Source organism: Halichoerus grypus, chromosome 6, assembly GCF_964656455.1.
Source record: "Halichoerus grypus chromosome 6, mHalGry1.hap1.1, whole genome shotgun sequence".
In the NCBI taxonomy this organism is placed as follows: Eukaryota; Metazoa; Chordata; class Mammalia; order Carnivora; family Phocidae; genus Halichoerus; species Halichoerus grypus.
Genome location: NC_135717.1, coordinates 14,357,810 through 14,378,869, shown reverse-complemented (window position 1 = coordinate 14,378,869; position 21,060 = coordinate 14,357,810). Strand labels below are relative to the sequence as shown.

At 44.6% G+C, this 21,060-nt stretch overlaps 1 protein-coding gene across 3 annotated transcripts in view; it reads left to right on the top strand.

Annotated features, from left to right (window-relative positions):
• Nucleotides 1–21,060, top strand: part of CALN1 (calneuron 1) — a 418,542-nt gene that overhangs the window by 24,732 nt on the left and 372,750 nt on the right. For all 3 annotated transcript variants that reach the window (XM_078074520.1, XM_078074519.1, XM_078074517.1), the window contains exon 2: nt 18,325–18,449. In XM_078074520.1, the coding sequence (XP_077930646.1) occupies nt 18,332–18,449 (118 nt within the window). In that variant the 5' untranslated portion in view covers nt 18,325–18,331. The remainder of the gene's footprint in view (nt 1–18,324; nt 18,450–21,060) is intronic.

Below are 21,060 nucleotides of genomic sequence, written 5' to 3'. Positions count from 1 at the left end.
CGATCCCAGGACCCCAGGATCATGACCTGAGCCGAAGGCAGCCGCTTAACCGACTGAGCCACCCAGGTAGCTGCTGCTTCTTAAGGGGCTGATCCAGCTTCAGCCCTGTGTTCGCTGTGCAGGTGCCTTTTCGCCCTGCCTTGGGCATTTTGCATCTGATTTGCTCTCACAGTGGTCTTCTGAGAGCACACCTTCTTGTTAGATTTCACGCCCGGGCTGGAACCCATTCTCTCACTTCTTGGATTCCTTGTATGTTTTGCTGACATAATTCATTGAGTGATTCTGTTAGGAAGTGTCTATGAATCGTACACTTTCTAAGTGCTTGTCTTGATTGGATGTTGCCTGGGTATCCGTTCATTTTTCCCACGAGACTTAAGCTCCTTGCTCTGTTGTCAACTGGTATCCGATGATGCTGATCTGTGTCTCATGCCAATATGATCGTCGTTCATCAGGAAGTTGTCTGTTCTTTGCTCTAGAAGCTTTAGAGTGCTTTCTCTATCCTTGTGTTCTGAAACTTTATGAGGTTTTGGGCTATTTATGAGGTTTGAGCTACTCGATGGGCTTTTTCAGTCCGAAGGTTCATATCATCAGAAATTTTCTTCTCTTATTTCCTTTCCTTCAAGTTTTCTGGTCTCTCATCTTGAAAGGCTTATTAGGTGGATGTGACTGTTTGCATTAATCCTTACTGTTTATGAATGAAATTTTCTATTTTTCTATATTCTGTGTGGTGTCCATAACTTTCCTCTGTAGTTCTACTGAATTTTACTTTTTTCTGGTAAAAATTTTAACTTCCCTGAGTTCTTGATCTCAGACTACTCATTTTTCGAAGCAGCCTCTTGGGTCTCTCTCAAGTGTTATGTTAAAATTCTTCCAAGGTGCCTTCTCTTTCCAGAATCATCCTTCTTATTTCTGGGGTCACCTTCGCTGCCCTGTTATGTTAAAATTCTTCCAAGGTGCCTTCTCTTTCCAGAATCATCCTTCTTATTTCTGGGGTCACCTTCGCTGCCCTGTTATGTTAAAATTCTTCCAAGGTGCCTTCTCTTTCCAGAATCATCCTTCTTATTTCTGGGGTCACCTTCGCTACCCTGCTGATCATCTTCAAGGGTCGGGCAGTCCTTGTTTGGCCATTGGCATTGCTGACATTGCTGAATGGAAGTGCCAGTATGAGTCAGGTTTCCTCTTAATGGCATAGCAGGCGGGGTCCAAGGACCCCGAGGGGGCCCTGCAGGACCAGCCATGAGGGTCCTTGGCTTCGCACAGGATAGAAATCAAATGCAAGCTGGGAGGAAGTGAGAGCAGGGTTTACTGAATAGCGTAAATGATAGAGTGTAGCAGATGGAGTGTCTGGGAGACTCGGAAAAGGAGAGGTGAGTCTCCCCATCACTTGGAGTTGGGGGTTTATATTGGAAAGGGGTCCAGGGTATGTATTCCTTCAGGAATCCAGGGTAGGGTGATCCAAGGTGAGTGTCAGGTGAATAAGAGTTGTCATTCCATAAATCACCGAAGATAGGTGTATGGACACCAGTAGTGACCGAGGTTTGTTTGAAGCTCATGTCCCAGCTCGGGACTGATTCTTCTTGGATGTTACCAGGTGTAAGGGGGCCTAGAATGAAACTCATAGAATGATTCACTTTCTTGCTTCCCCCTTGGGGCAGGAACATAGCTTCTTTGGTTTACTCAGAAGCAAGGTGAAATGCAGAACATGAGTAAATGGGGCTTAGCAGAGAAATGGCAGAGATGGAGCCTTTCTAAAAGGGAGTCCCTTCAGGTTCCCTATCTCGTCCATACCAGCTTTCCCCCCAAAGGTGAGGAATGGCTGCAGACCTTTACAGGGGTGGGGCGTGGATTCAGTTTAACAGTCACAAAAAGCGTGAACAAGTTGTCCCCATGCAAATACCAGAGGAAGAGGGCCTTACCCTGGGGCACCCACCCAACCCTCAGGAAGTTCACTCCTTTAAGAGGACCTTTTCCTTGGGCTGGGAGACCCACTGAGCTGTTCCAAGTAAAGGGCTTGAATCACCACCCTGGTTCCACCCTGTGTCCATTCTAGCTCTTAGTACCTGCCAGCTTGGGGTGCTCTTGGTTTTCGACAGAGCCTCTCTCTACCTCTGCCTTCCCCTTATCATATTTTCAGCCAGACTTGCTCTGCTCAACCTTGTCCATCAAGATGGGCAAAATCATTTAGCCAATTTTTTTTGGACTAATGATGATGGTCCCTTTCCTCCATATTCTGTGCTTTTATGAATATATTCCATTTTGTTCTCCTATACCATGGTTTTAATAGGATTTTAGGAGAGAGAAGTATGTTCCGTTTTATTACTTGAAATGCTTTCTAGAGTTAAAACACCATATTGTAAAGATTTCTGATATCCTTAAAATTTTAACAAGTATCATTGATATGCAGTATACTCTGATATGAATCTGTGTTGCTTATCAATTTCTATACTTTTAGATTTTTTCTTCTTATTTCTTTCTTCCTTTCTTTTCTGTGTTCGTCCATTTTAAATACAACGCAATGCAGTGTTTTTGGTGTGCAAATCTTTGACCATATCTCAGGATTGATTTCAAACAATGGAGTTGTTGGATCAAAGGCTGAGAACTATCCTTTGGACTCTTGATACATAATTGCCAAGTTGTTTTCTCCAAGCTGTCGCTACAAAGTACCCAGCTCATTATATTCTCACCAATATGTTAAAAAGAAAACGGGCGCCTGGGTGGCTCAGTGGGTTAAGTGTTCAACTCTTGATTCCTGCTCAGGTCATCATCTCAGGGTCCTGGGTTCAAGGCCCATTCTCGCCCTGCTCACACACACACACTCTCTCTCTAAATAAATAAATGCTTTAAAAACAAAACAAACACACAAGCAAAACCCTCCTAAATTGAAAAAACAGATAGCGTAAAAATTGTATTTCTTTGGTTACTTAGGAGATCAGCCATGATTTCCATATATTTTATTAGTTGTTTGTCTTTCCAGTTTTGTGACTTATCTCTTCATGTCCTTTTTGTGCTCCCTGCTTGTCTCTTAGTTTTATTTATGCTGTTGATAATGCTTAAAAGTTCATATTTTTATATTGGCAAAGCTCTCAGTCTTTTCCTTTGTGATTTCTGTAGTTACACTGCCAACTTTGAATGTCCTTTGACCATGAAAGATGGATTACGTATTTATATATATTTCATTTTAGGTTTTGATCACTTAATTTTTCTTCTTGGTCTTCTCTTAAATAGTCTCTTAGTTTTATTCATTCTTACAGCATTAAGTAGAATTTCCAGGATAGTGTTACTTAATAGTAGAGCTGATGGCATGTTGTGTTTTTCCTCATTTTAATGGCAATATCTCTGCAGTGGTTTTCAAAGTAGGGTGTGTATGGTATTCCTTTGGATGTAAGAAGAAAAGAGAAGGAAGAAATTACACTTCACTAATGTCCACTGTAGAGAGACCCTGACACTCTCAGTTGCTCATCTACCTGCTGGTCTGATGTGATGGGGGTGATGTGTTCAGGGCAGGTGGGTGTCTATACATGGGGATATTGACCTTGTTTCCACTGACTTCCTCATACGCTTGTTCCCAGTGACTTGTGACACAAGTACCTGGTTACGGGAATTTATAAATTATATTAAATTAGTTTTAATTAGACTAACACCCAAAAGGGGCAAGATATATGCCAAAAGCTCCAGGTTTTGGATCATGCTGATCACGCTGGCCCAAGTGGACCTTAAGACAATGGCTGAGATGGCATTTCCTGCGGTCCCCAAAGGAGACCTTCATCAGCACTTTATAAATTAAAACACCGTCAAGCCCATCAGATTGGACAAAAGTTGGCTGAAACCTCTGAAAAACATGAAAAAGGCTATTTAAAATGTTGATCTGTATCCACTCTCATGAATAATGAAACCTGACCTAAATCTTTGAAACGAAATGGAAAATGACTACAGATGGCTTTTGTACCACAGGAAAGTGTGGGGCTTATTTCAGGGCAAAGTTCTTAAAAGAGTTGTCAAACACGGAGCATCACACACTCTCTGTCATAAACAGGCAAATGATCCACATTTGCTGATCTTTTCTGAGATGGCAGGATGTTGTCCTCTCCACACACTTAAAGATGACACTTTAACAAAGGTTTGAGGAAATGACTTCTTTTCAAAGGAAACTCATGCTATGGAAAGAGCATTTTGAAAATCATGGTTTTGGAAATGTTTCAACCATGATGTGATTTTGTTGCAAAAAAAAAAAAAAAAAGATGTGAGTGTGCTATCTATAAACTCAGATCTGCAAAGTTAAAAAATCTGGAAACAGAATTTTGTCAACCACTTAAGAATCTTCCAAATGAAGAGATCAAGTGTTTTTTAGACCCATTTGTTAAAAATACAAAAATGGGACCGCTTGCAGTTTGCAAGATCATCCATTGACATTAGGGAAGATCAAACTTTCCCAGCCAAATATCGGCAAAAATCTTGGTATGCTTGTAGGATGGAATTGCTTGTAGGATGTGAATACTGTGATTGAGTAAATACTGCCAATGACATTTTTCTTCAGTTTGGATCTGTGTCTCTTTCTGAGGTGTATTTTTGGTTATGGCAGATGTTAAAATCAAGTATGGAAATACACCCAACCTAAAACCAGATATTTAAATCACTGCCTAACAAAGTGTTATGTCGAGAATTTCAATAAGCATGAATGGTATTAAATCACATTGCTTTCAATAAAAAAATCTAATTTCTGTGTTTTGAGAGAAAAATCATATATTTAAGCAGTGTTTTAAATTTATTAGTCTAGAGTTAGTTGCACATAGAAGTCTCATATTTCAGAATGTTTCCTATTCGTGCTTTCTCTATTTGTTTTAATAGACTTGTCAGAGATTTGTCTCGTTTATTGCTTTTGTTTCAATAACCAGCTCTTTTATCTGTTTTCTAATTCAGTTCTTTCATTATTTCTGTTTACTTTATTTTGTTGTTGGGGGTTTTCTAAGAAGTTAGCTTTAAGACTTATTTCTTGTTTATTCTTTCTCTTTGGAATCATGAAAGCAAATACCTCACATTTTATCTGAATGTTACTTTGCTATATACCTCATATACTTTTTTGTATGAATTATTCCCATTTTTGTTTTTTGAAGATAGACCTGTAGTTTTATTTTATTTTATTTAAGATTTTATTTAGTTATTTTGACAGAAAGAGAGAGACAGCGAGAGAGGGAACACAAGCACGGGGAGTGGGAGAGGGAGAAGCAGGCTTCCCGCCGAGCAGGGAGCCCAATGCGGGGCTCGATCCCAGGACCCTGAGATCATGACCTGAGCCGAAGGCAGATGCTTAATGACTGAGCCACCCAGGTGCCCCTAGATCTGTAATTTTAATTTAAAAACTTTGATCTGAGAAGTATTTAAGAGAATATATTAACAAATTCAATTTTAATAAGTTCTAGGGATTGAATGTAGAGTGTGGTGATTGTAGTGAATAATATTGCATTTGGGGGCCTGGGTGGCTCAGTCAGTTGAATGTCCAACTCTTGATTTCGGCTCAGGTCATGATCTCTGGGTTGTGAGATTGAACCCTGCTTTGGGCTCCGCGTTCCTTGGGATTCTCTCTCCCTCCCTTTGCCCCTCCCCCAACTCTCTCTCTCTCAAGTAAATTAATCTTTTAAAAAATATTGCATTGTGTATTTGAGGTTTGCTAAGAGAGTAGCTGTTCTCACCACAAAAAAGAAATGGTAATTATGTGACACAGTGGAGGTGTGAGGGTGTTAATTGTTTTGTGGATATATAAGTGCATCAAATCGACACATTGTGCACCTTAAACTTACGCAGTGTTATATGTCAAGCATATCTCAAGAAAGCTGGACAAAGTGTCACTTTTAGCTATTAAAATATTGACTTTTATTCTTGTTTCCATTTATATTCAACTGTGCCAGACCTGCTTCTGAGTACCTTTACTAAAGTTTGCTTTTTGGTCTTATATTTGATAAATTTTTGTAAATGTTCATAGAAATCTGGAAAGTGATCTCTGGGGGAATGGATATGCCCACGTGGGCACACACATGCATGCTCACATGTTAAATCAGCCTTCATAGGAAAATGTCTACATTATTCATATCCTCTTTTTTTTTTGTTGTCCAGGTAATTTGTCAAAGGCTTAGAGGGTGTACTTAAAGTCTTCACCAATTTTTTAAAATGAATTTTTCTTTATAAGTTATCTTTACTTTCTTTTTTTTTTTTTATAAAGATTTTATTTATTTATTTGACAGAGAGAGACACAGCGAGAGAGGGAACACAAGCAGGGGGAGTGGGAGAGGGAGAAGCAGGCTTCCCGCCGAGCAGGGAGCCCGATGAGGGGCTCGATCCCAGGACCCTGGGATCACGACCTGAGCCGAAGGCAGACGCTTAACGACTGAGCCACCCAGGCGCCCCTAAGTTATCTTTACTTTCTAATATATGATGCATAGAGGTTTGGGACTCTTATTTTGAATTTTACCCTTTTAAACATAAAATGACTTTATACTTTCAATGCTTTTTGTTTTGAATTGTTTTGAAGTTGGAACTTTCTTTTTTTACATTTGCCTTAATATCATTTCCCATGATTTTTAAAAAAGATCTTATTTATTTATTTGAGAGAGAGAGAGAGTGATGGAGAGAGAGCATGAGTGGGCAGAGGGAGAGGGCAAAGCAGGCTCCCCACTGAGCAGGGACCCCTATTCAGGACTTGATCCCAGGACTCTGGGATCATGACCTGAGCTGAAGGCAGACGCTTAACTGACTGAGCCACCCAGACGCCCCCACTTCCCATAATTTAATTTGTAAACTTCTCTACTTATTTTACTTTTTTTTTTTTTTTAAGATTTTATTCATTTATTTGAGGAGAGAAAGAGAACAAGAGCAGGACAGAGGGGGAGGGAGGGCAAGGAGCCTGGCACAGAGCTGGATTCCAGGACCCTGGGATCATGACCTGAGCTGAAGGCAGATGCTTAACCGACTGAACCACCCAGGTGCACCCACTCATTTTACTTTAAATGGCCCTTTAAAGGCAGCAGGTGATGGAGATTGTGTCATTATTCTGGCTGCTTCTTGTTCTGAAGGAAGCTGAGTCTTATTTTGTTCTTTTGTGAGTAGCCTGTATTTTCTACCTGGATGCTCAGAGTACTTTTCCTCATCTTTGAAATTCAAAATGCCACCAGGATACCTAGTTTTGTAAGTGTCCTCACTAAGCTAATGTCGATTGTTTTCATGTGTAAACACAGAATGCTGGATAAAATAGAAAAAAATATAAATATGTTTGCCTGCTTGCTTCAACTGTCCCTGCCCCTTCCCCGGCTCTGCCCTGCGTTGTAGGGACTGATCCCTGCAAACTACTTTTCTAGACTTCCTGGCCAAAGGGAGGTGCCAGCAGGAGATGAGAAGGTGGGGCTAAAGACAGAGGCTCTGGTATTTCTCCCTACCTCTAGCTCCTTTGACAGATGTCTCCAGCAGTGGCTCTCTCTCTCTTCAGTGGTTCCTGCCCTGGATCTTGACAGAGGAGAGCCCCTCCTTCCGTGGCCCCAGTTCCTGCTGAGCAGCCTCTACCATAGTTCTTTCCCCTTTGAGAGCTACCACCCCAACTCTGAAGTTCTGGTAATTCTGCCTTCTCTATGTGTCCCTCCAGACTAGGGGTGGGAATCAATTTCTGTTGTTCCGAATCTCTGCTAACCATGCTCTGTTGGGTTCTTCAGCCTTCTAACCACTTATGTAGCCCACGGTTTTATTTTTTTATTATTTTTATTTATTTTTAAATATTTTATTTATTTGACAGAGAGAGACAGCGAGAGAGGGAACACAAGCAGGGGGAGTGGGAGAGGGAGAAGCAGGCTTCCCGCGGAGCAGGGAGCCCGATGCGGGGCTCGATCCCAGGACCCTGGGATCATGACCTGAGCCGAAGGCAGACGCCTAACGACTGAGCCACCCAGGCGCCCCCGGGGGTGTTTAGTTCTGCCCAGACAATTGCTATAAAGCCTCCAGTGATAAATCAGAACTCCAGACTGGGAGTTCAGGGAAGGGCAGTCCGAATTTATACTACCCATTGGTGCAGGCATTCCAAGCCAAGAATGAAGGTGCAAAGTGGTCCTCAACTGATGGACTGCCTTTGGCACCTGTGCTGTGGGTCCGGCTCTCGGAGCACGTGCAGCTCCAAAGGCGTGAGCAGCACCTGCTGAAGATGCTGCTGGAGTTCCTACCCACAGAAAGTGGTGGACCACACCGGGAAACAGTTTACCGCTAGAAAAAGTCCAAGAAGTACAAAGAGGAGGATTGGTGCCTTAGGAAATTGAGATGATAGGGGCGCCTGGGTGGCTCAGTCGTTAGGCGTCTGCCTTCGGCTCAGGTCATGATCCCAGGGTCCTGGGATCGAGCCCCGCATTGGGCTCCCTGCTCGGCGGGAAGCCTGCTTCTCCTCTCCCACTCCCCCTGCTTGTGTTCCCTCTCTCGCTGTGTCTCTCTCTGTCAAATAAATAAATACAATCTTAAAAAAAAAAAAAGAAATTGAGGTGATAGAATGACACATTGTACACCTGAAAGAAAATTGTGAAAAAGTGGTAGGATGAAAGGTAAAAGAATAAAAATTATAATCCAAGATTCATACTCAGTGAAAAATGAGGGGAGGATTTAGAAAGGGACCAAATTAAACTGCCGAAAATGGAAAACATAGTCATTTAGATGAAAAAGTCAGCGGACAGGTTAAAACCATGAGTTAAGTTACAACTGAAAAGAGAATTGGGGAATTTAATTTTGAGGAAACTGTTTATAAGATACACAGAGTTAAAACTATGAAAATTTAGGGCGCCTGGGTGGCTCAGTTGGTTAAGCGACTGCCTTCGGCTCAGGTCATGATCCTGGAGTCCTGGGATCGAGTCCCGCATCGGGCTCCCTGCTTGGCGGGGGGTCTGCTTCTCCCTCTGACCCTCCTCCTTCTCATGCTCTCTGTCTCTCATTCTCTCTCTCAAATAAATAAATAAAATCTTTAAAAAAAAAATAAATAAAACTATGAAAATTTAAAAAAGAAGAATTTAAGAAATGTGGAAGATACAATAATGTAACAGTTAAGATTTAGCTCAAGGACCAGTAAGCACTCTGGGTATTTTAAAAAGGAAGGGGATTTGATGCTTACGACTTGTTGAAGGGCTAAAGGCCTGGATTTTAGGTGGGTCTCCAGAATGACTCCCGGAATAATTCAGAACTGGCCTTCTAGGAGAGTTACTACTACTGAGACTGCCATTGGAGTAGCCTTCCTGTTCCTAAAACTTTCTCTTGACCCCTCCGAAAACTGGAGAGTGGACCCCTGAAGCTGTGATCCAAGGATCTAAGAGCCACCATCACCACAACCACTTCTTCACAGCCAGGAAGCTGGAGAGTGGACAGTGGAATATTGTTGCAGGAAAATGTCATGTTTCCATTGCCTTTTCTTTCCTATAGAAACAACTGGAAGTGGTCAGGAAAAAGGTTTTCATCCAGTGCAGCCCATACCAGCTTGTGAAAGGCATTAGTTAAGTTTTCAGGAATTTTATAAGCCAGTTATTAAACATAGCCATTCTTAAATGAATGATAAATGAAACATAAACTTACCTTCTTAAATGAAGGATCAACTGACAAAAAAACAAAGGTAATAAATAGTAAAAACTCATCACTTCCTAATTATGTGACTGCATTTTCTTGTTATCTGTGATTTGTGGTTAACTTAGTGGCATCTGTGGAAATGGTGTATGTGGAAATATGTGGAAATACTGTATAATGGTGTGCAGAGTAATTGGCGAACGTGTGGAAGAATCTAGAAAAGCTTTGGCTGGAAGCCGGTACAATAACAGCAACGATGACTGATAACTTGGGGCTTGAAAGTAAGGTCCACCTGAAATACTGGACAATGATAACACGGAAGAACAAGGCAATCCAAAAATGATAAAAAACCCAATAGATAAAAATGAAAAGCAAATCTACAGAAGAGGAACCCAGAATGGCCAAAAGTCCTATAAAAAGATGCCTAAATTGGCAATCAAGGAAATCCTGTTAAGAAAAATGAAACAGTCTGATAATACCAAATGTTGGCAAGGCTATGGGGGAAATAAACGCGCTCTTAGACGAACAATGGGTCTCTAAATTGCCACAACCATGAGGATGGTTTTAAAATACATCCACATATTCTTTGGTACTCCATCTTTCAAAAGGTGGAGCCTGATTCCTCCTTCTGTGAGTGTAGGCTGTACTTAACCACTTGCTTCCAATGAACTGAGTATGGTGAAGGTGATGGCGTGTGATTTCCAAGACCAGGTCATCAAATCTCCTGTCTCTTGGATCACTTGTCTGGGGGAAGCCAGCTCCCATGTCATAAGAACACTTTAGCAGCCATATGGCAGGGACCACAAGGAAGTGAGACTTTCGTGAATAGCTGTGTGAATAAGCCATCTTGGAAGTGGATCCTGCAGACTCAGTCACGCCTTCTGATGGTGGTAGCCCTGGTCAATGTCTTGACTGCAAACTCATGAGATCTCCTGAGCCGGAACCATCCAGCCAAGCAACTTTTGATTCCTGACCCACAGGAATCGTGGGTGAGATAGTAAATATTTGTTGTTCTAAGCCACTGATTTCAGGGGTAATTTGTTTTGTAGCAATAGAAAACTAACTCAGCCATTTTGGAGAGCAGTTTGGCAAAACTGTGTAATATTTTATTTAGGTATATAGGCTAGAGAAATGCCTGCAGATCTCATTGTAGCGTACTTTTAAAAAAAGATTTATTTAGGGGCACCTGGGCGGCTCAGTTGGTTAAGCGTCTGCCTTCAGCTCAGGTCATGATCCCGGGGTCCTGGGACCGGCTCAGGTCCTGCATCAGGCTCCCTGCTCAGCCTGCTTCTCCTTCTCCTTCTGTTGCTCCTTCTGCTTGCGCTCTCTCTCTTTTTTAAAAGATTTAATTTATTTATTTAGAGAGCGGGGAGGGGCAGAGAGAGAGAGAATCTCAAGCAGACTCCGAGATGAGCTCTGATCTCATGGATCGAGCCTCTCTGGGGCTCGATGTGAGGACCCTGAGATCAGGACCTGAGCTGAAACCAAGAGTCTCACCCTTAACCAACTGCGCCACCCTGGTGCCTGCATGCTTTTTTTTTCTTTCTTCAGCTTTATTTATTTAAGTAATCTTTAAATGCAATGTGGGGCTTGAACTTATGACCCCGAAATCAAGAGTTGCAGCTCCTCCGACTGAGCCAACCAGGCACACCCATTACAGCATACTTTTATGTCAGTTGGATAATGAATAAATAAATTGCAATATATTTATACCGTGGAAAACTATGGAGCAGTTAAAAATAAATTAGGTGTATGTGTATGGATTTGGATAAATCCCTAAAATTTAATGTAGAGTGAAATGTGCAAGTTGTAAAAGCATATGTGTGGTGTGATATTATTTATGTAAATTTAAAGATATATACAGCAATACTATAATATATTCTATACAGTTACTCCCAAATGTAGGAACATTTAAAACATGATGGGGAGGATGCATTTCACAGTGGAGGGAAGGCGGTGGAGGAATAGAATAGGTGGGCAGGGCATCAATGTCATATATTATTTCTGTTAAAAAAAATCTATACCAAATAAGGTAAAATGTTCAATCTGAGTGGCGGGTCCATGCATGCATTATATTATTTGCAGAATTTTCTGTTTGTTTGAAATACTCCTATTGCCATTAATGTAGATTTCCATTCTATTATTTTTGGGGTTTCTTCTTTGTTTTGCAAGGTCTGCCCCTTTTCCAGATCGGCTTGCCTCTCAGCAGATTGTCTTGTCTTTTTGACGTGATTTCTCCTCACCTTACTGTGATATTTCCTAATGAATTTGCATTCTTATTTCATACATACCCTGCTTTCTTGTTTCCTGCTTACTCATTCATGTCTGATTTGCGCTCTATCCAAACTCTGTTTGCCAATTGGCTTGCCCCTGCAGGATCTTCACAAGGGAACACAATTGTTTTATAAGTGCTTAGGCAAATGCCCGTTGGGTGTCTGGCTGGCATTCGTGGGGAGCATCTTTGCTGGGGGAAGATGGGCTCTTGTCTCCTTTAGAAGCACTACTTAGAGTAGTGCTTCTCAAACTATTTGTGGGGAAGGATTAGTTCAAACATGAAGTCAACTGGTCACATGCTTAGCTCTTGGACAGGAGACATTTCTGGGGTGTTTGAGATACTCTGCAGTTCTTCCTTCATCAAAAGTAAGGCATGAAAAACCATAACCCACGTAGTTCTTTGCTTCTAGGGTCCTCACTGACACCTGCAACCCACACCCTTCCATTTCTAGCCTCATTGCATTTTGGGAGGTGTAATCCCTGAGTAGCTGGAGGAAGGGGTCCTAAGGACAGTTTTGATTTGACCCTGGCTGCTTTTAAAAAAACTAATGATGTCATGTATGGTGATTACCGTAACATAATAAAAAAATAATAATAAAAAAAAAAAAAAAAAAAAAGTGCTTCCCAACATAGTCTGAAGGGTGATAGCCTGAGGTCATGGTTGACCATTCCCGAGTCCCTAGAATAGAAGAGAATGGGGGTAGATAAAAATCTTTTCTTATCCATTTCCCATCTGACTTTGTCATTTAGTCTCTCAAAGTGTGGGCATGCCACTGATTGTCATTCTTTTTTTTTTTTTTTTCAAACCAGCGGTATTGTATTTTTCATTTTTTCCTTAGTTTTTTATTGTTATGTTAATCACCATACATTACATCACTGATTGTCATTCTGATCCTAACTGTGCTGACTTAGTGGAAGCTTATTCCACACCCTGACATTGGTGCTATGGGGAGTATCACTATTTTCATGTGCCTTCATGGGTATTTTTAGGGGAATTTGGCAAGGGCCCTATCGGGGCTGGCTAGGCTCTCTAACTTTTAGAATGCAAGGTCAACATTGCCTCTCGTATGTCTGGTAATTAGAGGACAGGAACCTCTGTGAAGTCCGCAATAGATTCTAGGCACACCCCGGGTACCCGCAGAGAGCACAAACTTCTACTGAGGTCTTGTACCCCCTTTCTAAAGTCCATCGAAGACTTTTAAAAAACCTTAAGTTATTTGAAAAAGTTTCAGACAGAGGTTAAAATGCATTTCTCTAGATTTTTTTCCCCCCCTCTCTCTGTGGTCCATTACCAGAAACGTATGCAGCCTAAATAAAGGACTTTAGAGTAGTGCTTCTCAAACTATTTGTGGGGAAGGATTAGTTCAAACATGAAGTCAACTGGTCACATGCTTACATGTTGGGACAAGGCTATACATTGCTATAAAAATTTCTATGCTTTCTTTCAAATCCAGTCTTTATCTCATTGCAGAGCAGCAACGAGCAGTGTTCAGCTGGCCGTGGTCCATGGACCACACTTTGAGGAGCACTGCTTTAGAGGCCCGGCAGAATTACATTTTGGTACAGTGTTTGTCCAGAAAAATAGTATCAGCCTACAGCAGTGTGCCTGAATCTTTGCTCTTGTAGACCAAAAAAAAAAAGGAAGGTGTATTAGTCTGGGTTCTCCAGAGAAACATAGAGAGAGAGATTTATTATAAGGAATTGGCTCACACAGTTAGGGAGGCTGAGAGGTCCCCTGATGTGCAGCTGGCAAGCCGGAGATCCAGGAGAGCCAGTGGCCTCAGCTCCAGGCTGAGTGCGGGTCCCAAGGCGGGAGAAGATGGTGTCTCAGCTTTGCAGTTAGGCAGAGAGAAGGATTTCTCCTTCTGCTTCTTTGTTCTCTTCAGGCCTCCCGCAGATTGGATGAGGCCCATCCACCTCGGGGAGGGCACTGTGCTTTCCTGAGGCTACTGAATCAAATGTGAATCTCACATTTGTTCAGAAACACTCTCACGGACACACCCAGAAAAATGTTTAAGCAAATACGTGGGCACCCTGTGGCCCAGTCGAGCTGACATGGAAAATTAACCATCTCGGAAGGGCATCAAGTAAATGTGAGTGGGGGGGTCTTCTGTTTATTACTCTGCCAGGAAACATGCCAGTTCCTTTACCCTAAAAACACAGGAGCCACCCCTTTCGTTATTTATTTGATCATTTGTGTATTATCTTAAATGTTATTTCTAGTATAGTTAACATATAGTGTCCTTTGGTTTCAGGTGTGCAATATAGTGATTCAACAACCCTACGCATTACTCAGTGCTCATTGAGATAAGTGTGCTCTTGGGGCGTCTGGGGGGCTCAGTCGGTTAAGGGTCTGACTCCTGGTTTCAGCTCAGGTCATGATCTCAGGATTGAGCCCCATGTCGGGCTCAGTGTGGAGCCTGCCTAAGATTCTTCTTCCTCTGCCCCTTCCACCCCCACCCCCCACCTGCCTCATTCTCTCTCTCTCAAAAAAGAAATTAAATAAAAAAAAAGATAAGTGTACTTTTAATCCCCTTCACCTGTTTCACCCATTCCCCCCCGCCTTTTGTTTTAGCCTCCTGATACCTTGTCCTTGAGGTGACCCTGAAGCCGGTCTCCCTGGTGCCCAGGAAACAGACTCCTCTTCAGTTCTGGTGCTTTCCATTCAAAGAGCTCCTTCCTCCCGATGGAATGAGCTGCTTGCTGACAGCATGTGGCACTGGGAGAAGTCTGCTTCTCCCTCTCCCTCAGCTGCTCCCCCTGCTCATGCTCTCTCTCTCTCAATCTCAAATAAATAAATAAAATCTTTTATTTATTTATTTGAGAGAGCGAAAGTGAGAGATCACAGAGGGAGAGGGAGAAGCAGGCTTCCCGCTGAGCAGGGAGCCCGATGTGGGGCTCGATCCCAGGACCCTGGGATCGTGACCTGAGCTGAAGGCAGACGCTTAACCGACTGAGCCATCCAGGCGCCCCTAAATAAATAAGATCTTAAAAATAAAAAGTAACCCAGTGTGTTTTATCTTCAACCCAGTGAATCCATGGTCTCTTTGCCCTGCATCCTGCTTCATATAATCTTTAGCAAATATTAGTGATGGTATTATTGAGAGTATGCCTGGCACTAAATCTAGTGCTTTCTATAAGTTATCTTATTTCATATTTACAAAAATACTGTTCAATGTGTATCAAAATTTTTGAAGAGGAGAAAATTGTTGCTGACAGAGGTTAAGTAACTTACCCACATTGGCTAATAAGGGTAAGAGCTAGAATTTCAGTCTAACACCGGTTTTGACCAGAAAGTTCCGATTCTTTACCATGAAACTGCACTGCCTTACAGAAAATACAAAAAAAAAAAAAAAATTCACATGATAAACAATCATAAATAATATCTCTCAATGAGTAAAATTGCCTTTGGAAAAAAAATGTATTTTGTTCATTTTCCTCCCTAGAAGGACCCATCTTTAAGTTTCAGTTCGGGATCGTGTTTATCTTTGCTGATGAACTTGTGTGTTTCCTTTCCCTAGCGGAAGAGAGAATCTTAAAGCTTGGGTTTCCCCAGGTGGCTTGGAGTGAAATTCAGCCCTTAATTGCAGTGGCTGTTTTTAGCTTACTTGGGATGATGTTCTTCCCTTTCTTGAACATGACTTCATTTATCCATGCGTATGGTTCGCTTGCCCGTTTCCTTTCCCACTAGGCGTGGAGCGTTTTGGGTGCAGACTGAATGCACTGAATGTGTCCCTAATTTTGTAAGCTGCCTTTTCCAGAAGCAAATTATGTTGGTATGTCAAAGGGTTTCAGTTGTGGCCAGTTTTCTCTGCAAAGTACTCGACATTTATCCTGTGGCTTAACTAGGTTGTGGCTTGGATATGTTCGATCGAGTATAACCTTGTTACTGCGGCTATAAAAATTTGTGTGGCACCGTGAGAGCATCAGACAACCAGGTGAAAGGTTGATAATGGGAAGATGTTTATAAAATTCGAGGAGAAACTAGAATGATGAGCCACGACCAGGGAAGGGGAGGCTTTCTGCACGTGCGTGCGCTGACCTCAGGGGGCCTTATCCCCAGGTGGTGAAATTAGTGTCTTCCCATGTTTATAGGACTGAAACATTGTTTAAAAGAACAGCTGATGAGGCAGACCGGTCCAGTGGTGGGTGCTGGGAGGGAAGCTGAAGCCACACAGGAGGCATTCGCCAGTGTTGTGAAATAAACACAGCCCAGGACCCCCCAAATCAGGATCGGCCCCAGGAAAAGGGAGGGTGGTCCTAATTCATACGTCTGATTCTCACTTTTAAACATGTTTGGCCTGAAAATGAAGTTGGTGAAAAGAGGAGATGGTAATTGAAGTGTTTGTCCAGAAAAAGATTCTTGTATTTTATTTTATGTGTAAAGATAGATGCAGCTGGGGGAGGGTAAGGCTGACTTATAATCAGCTGAAGATATTCCCCATATGAATTGGCCAGCGCAGACGTACTTCGTTACTAACATCCTGCCGTCTGTGATGGGCCCATGGATGTCCGTTTTGTTCGCCGGGGAGGGGTAAGGGTGGTTTGGAGCCTGTTGCTGGCTCTTGCCTCAGCCATGTGTCTGTTTTACTTTTTGGGGCCCAGAACATTCATGAGAGATGTCCCAGTTGTTATGATGAGTGAAAAGTACCTTTGATAGAAATAGAGAAATCAGGAAGTGTGGCCTATTTTTTAGGAAGATAATTAATTCATTTTTAGACATCTTGAGTTTGAAATGAGAGTTTGACATCCGGTGGAAATGTCTGGTGCTTAGCTGAGGCTGCTTCGTCGAAATAGCACTCAGGAGGCTTGTGTTCTAGACCTGATTCCTCTACTAACTGGCTTTGTGTTCTGGATGAAGCCCTGTAACTTTTAGGAGTCTCGGTTGGTTTGTAAGTCAGGGGCTCTCAGCCCAAGTAGGGACATGCTGGTGTGTGCTCTAGGTTAGAGGGAGAGAGGGCAGGCGGGGTCCTGCAGGGCTTGTCACTCAGTGGTGTCCCAGGGAAAAGAAGGCAGGAGCCCCCCCTCCCCCCGCCATGCCCACCCCCAGTGCCTGCCGGCTCCAACATCCCACGATTAGGACAGTTGCTATCATGAATGTGGTTTGAGGGACAGCAAGGTTTGGGTGTCCTGAACGGTCATCCTCGGAGACTGGCTGTCTTCCTGTAATTTATACCTTGTAACTCAGCCCCTCAGTACCTGGAGGGGCCATTGGGGCTGCCCCCACTTACCGTACAGATGCAAACTTGATAAGAAACAGCACTCTACAAGTAACTTATGTGGAGAATGAGGGGTGTGTGGGGAGAGAGCTCAGGGGTTGTTTCTCTCCCACAGAATCCTAGCAGGGAGGCCCTCACCTCTGCTTGAATGCCCCCAGTGGTGGGGAGATTACCCCTTCTGGTGCCGCCCGGTCCACCTTCCTGGAGCTCTGTTAAGAGGTTTTCTCTACCCACAGCCTGTAATTGACTCCCCATATTTCCTACCTATTCCCTAATTCCACTCAAAGGTTGATCAGTCCTCTTAGCCCCGTTTCCAGATGGGGAAGCAGAACATGCTTCCTGACATGCTCAGCAGCTCACTCACTGTCACAGAGTCATGTTCTCCCTGCTGTGGAGGAGCCCACCGTTCTGCCTTGTCTTTAGCTCTGCTGTGCTTGCTCTTTCCATCTCCTTACCAACTCTCTTTCCTCCCTCTTCCCTTAGCCTGCATCACACTGTGGGCCAGCGTCTGGACGGAGGAGCTTTGCCTGGAGGGTTTGTTGGTCTGGTCTCAGGGATGCTTTGATTCCCTGTGAGGCTGCTGGGAGCTGCTTTGTTCTGGGGCAGGTGAGGTGCCGCTCACCTTTATAGCAGGGCAGGTGGTGTGAGTGGTGTCTCAGAGGGGTGTGCTCGTAAGCCGGCCCCGCTAGCTGGTGTCTGCATCCCAGTCAGGCCTGGGGGCTGCTTCTCTGAGGTGCAGAAGGCTGTATGTGTATTAACTTAGGGCCTGCCATTTCCTACCTGATTCAAGTGCTGTGTGAGTGGGTCATCTGCTTTACCCGGGAAAAGTGGAACACTTGGATCTCCGCTCGGTCACTGCTAAGACGCCCAGTGGTCCCCGGGGAGCCCAACATTTCTGGGATGTGCATTCCTGATGAGTACTGAGAAAAGAGTTTGTCGGGCCCAGGAAAGGAGCAGAGAGGATTCCTTTTTGCATGGAAAGGACTTGCTGATGACACGGGTCTCCCACAGTCTGCAAGATTCACGATTGAGTCGGTAAAATGAAGTCAGGTGCAAAGCGAAGAAGGTGATAGAACCTGAGAGCATTTGGGGACTGTTCAGACCATGAGGACCCTGGCATTTTCTGACTTTCCCTCTAGAAATGTGATTGTTACATTAAAAATGACACCGGCCATCTGGGAACCAAGGTGGCCCTCTCCGGAAGGACAGAAGGAATGAATGATAATGTCTTTTCTCTCCCCACTCCCGCTTGTCTTGTGAACAGGGAAAAGATGCCTTTCCACCATGTGACCGCTGGCTTGTTGTACAAGGGGAATTACCTGAACCGATCCCTGTCTGCCGGCAGCGACAGCGAGCAGCTTGCGAACATCTCCGTGGAGGAGCTAGACGGTAAGGGGCCCGCCCCGTCTGGGAGGTTAGCCACTCCACGGAGGCCTTCGAGGCTGTTGTGCCTCTAAGGTGAATGCACCAGGCTCTGACCACCCGCCCGTTGTGGCCCAAGTCTAACCGTGGTGCGACGGGAGAGAGCTCAGGGACAGGTCCGCACGAATGACGTCTTCGTGCGGGACCGAGCCGGTAGCCTGAGAAATCGCTGGTGAATGTCTTGGTTTCTTCGTAGGCTGACCTTGGGGCTGGCCTTCAGCTACCAAAATGTGTTTTCTAGTTTATGGAATCTTTATCATCCGTGGCGTTGTCATGTTTCCACATTGTCATTTCCGTGGGGCCCAGCTGTAGGGGAGGCGAGGGCTGGAAAGCCCCGCTCTTGACCTGGGGCTGTGGTGCTTTGAATCCTGCCCAGAGCAGAATCATCTGGAAGCCGTGTCTAGGTGGGAACGGACAGCAATTATTTTAATTGCCTCTGTTCCTTTGTAACACAGTGTAGCCCTGGGTGTTCAGGGCAGGGTTAGGGATGAGAACAAACCTGGGTACACCATGGCTGTATTCATCCTGGGACAGTGCCCTGTTGTATCCTCATTGGTCAGCTAAGCCCCTGATTAAGCAACCACATTAAAATGAGGAAGAAGGAATTTATTTCTTCTGGAACAGAGAATTAGGTTGATCCAGCCAGATGTTTGCCTAGGTGCCCCATCTGCTGAGGCTGAGCCAGAATCCGTTTTCCCTAGTATTCTGGAATGTTAGGCTCCTTGTAACACAATTTTATTTTATTTTATTTTATTTTATTTTATTTATTTATTTATTTATTTATTTATTTTTTAAAAAGATTTTATTTATATATTTGACAGAGAGAGAAACAGCGAGAGGGGAACACAAGCGGTGGGGCGGGGGCGGGGCGGAGTGGGAGAGGGAGAAGCAGGCTTCCCGCGGTGCAGGGAGCCCGATGCGGGGCTCGATCCCAGGACCCCAGGACCATGAACCGAGCCGAAGGCAGACACCCAACGACTGAGCCACCCAGGCGCCCCCTCCTTGTAACACCGTTTTAAAGCATGAAGTCGAAATTTGCTTTCAACAATAGAGAAGTCAGAATTTCCCCAGACGGCCCACATATTCGCTTTTAAGTGGAATGGTCTGACCAGCATGCTGTGTCTGTGCACAGATGGGAGCCTCACGGCCGTTACTCACAAGAAGAAGGTGGGGAAATTCAGCTCTGGGCCAACGAAGCCACACTTGCTTCTGAGTTGGCAGGAGTTGAGGGAAGTGGAGGATGGGGTCGTCTGATAGCTTTTCCTGCTCTCGTCTGGTTTGATTGCTTGCTTATCTGAAAGACTGGCTTGTTTACATGAGCCAGGGGTAGAGCCGCGGAGGGTGCTGGGCCAGGTCCGCAGGGGAGGCCGGGGGTGTTATAGGAGGCAGGAGCGCATGGCGGAGCCTGGCTCCTTAGGGCCAGCGGGTGCTCACTGCAGTCTGGACAGAGGCTGGTGGCAGGAGAGGAGAGCAGGACCCTCGGATCTCCTGGCCTTCTGTTGGCCAGAGGACATTCAGACGCAGGATGCAGGAGGCCGTAGAGCCCTGACTGCCTCCAAAGCGAGGTGACCAGAAAGAAGGACCAAAGCTCTGCTGGCGTGTTTGGCGGGGCCCCAGGCTCCCAGCACCCTGGGGAGTCCACTCCCCGGAGACATCAGGGAAGTGGTGCATTGATTTGGGGGTGGGTTTGCACTTGTGTTTTTGTTGAGTAGGTCGGTCCCTGGGCTTCGTCATCGGCAGGAGGGACTGAAGGCCTCGCTGAGCAGAGGCCATGAGGACGGGGCAGGAAGTCCCTAGTTTAGGATAACTCTTAGAGAGGCTGACATTACTAACCAAAGGAAGTTTGGGGATCACCTGTGGCTTTCACAGATCCTGGCTTTCCCTTTCCTTCCCTCCTCCTCAACTTCGCCATGAATAATCAAGAGATGACTTCTCCTCAGGTCGTCGGCTTTTTTCTCTGTGAAATCTGGGCCACTGCCAGGGCACGCAGCTTTTCAAGAGGACTGAGGGCTGGATTTTGTCCCCCCAGGGTGCCCGGCAGAACCACCTTCCGTATACTTGGGCGAGCAGCCGAGCTCAGGAGCATGTTTCGCTCAGGCAGCTGAGCCAGGCTGAAAGGTGTCTTCTCGGCAGGCGAGAAGAGCAGGGAGAGATTCTAACAGGCCTCAAGCCTAGGTGGGCAGGCTTAGCAGTGGGGGGCCTGCAGGGTCACTGATGGAATCCAGCCAGACTTTATGGCCTGAGGCCTGAAGCCGGCTGCTCAAGACACTGTGTTTGTCCTTCAGGAGGGTAATCCAGGCTCTCAGCTTGGAGAAGGGCCATTTATTTTCTGATGGAAGATTCCTTCTACTTATTTACTTTTGGCCAAGGTGAACCCTGAGTTATGACTGCTCATGCTTTATGATGAGCATCTTGGGGCCCTGGGCAGGGCTGTGCAGATGTGCGCTGAGTTTAGAGCAAACAGGCAGGGTCTGAAAACCAACCACAGGTTGGTTCTCGGGGACGGTAAGTTTCCGAGGATTTGCCTGCTTGCTGTTTTCTAGGACAAGCTGAGCCCTAAAGTCCTCCCGCTTGGGGC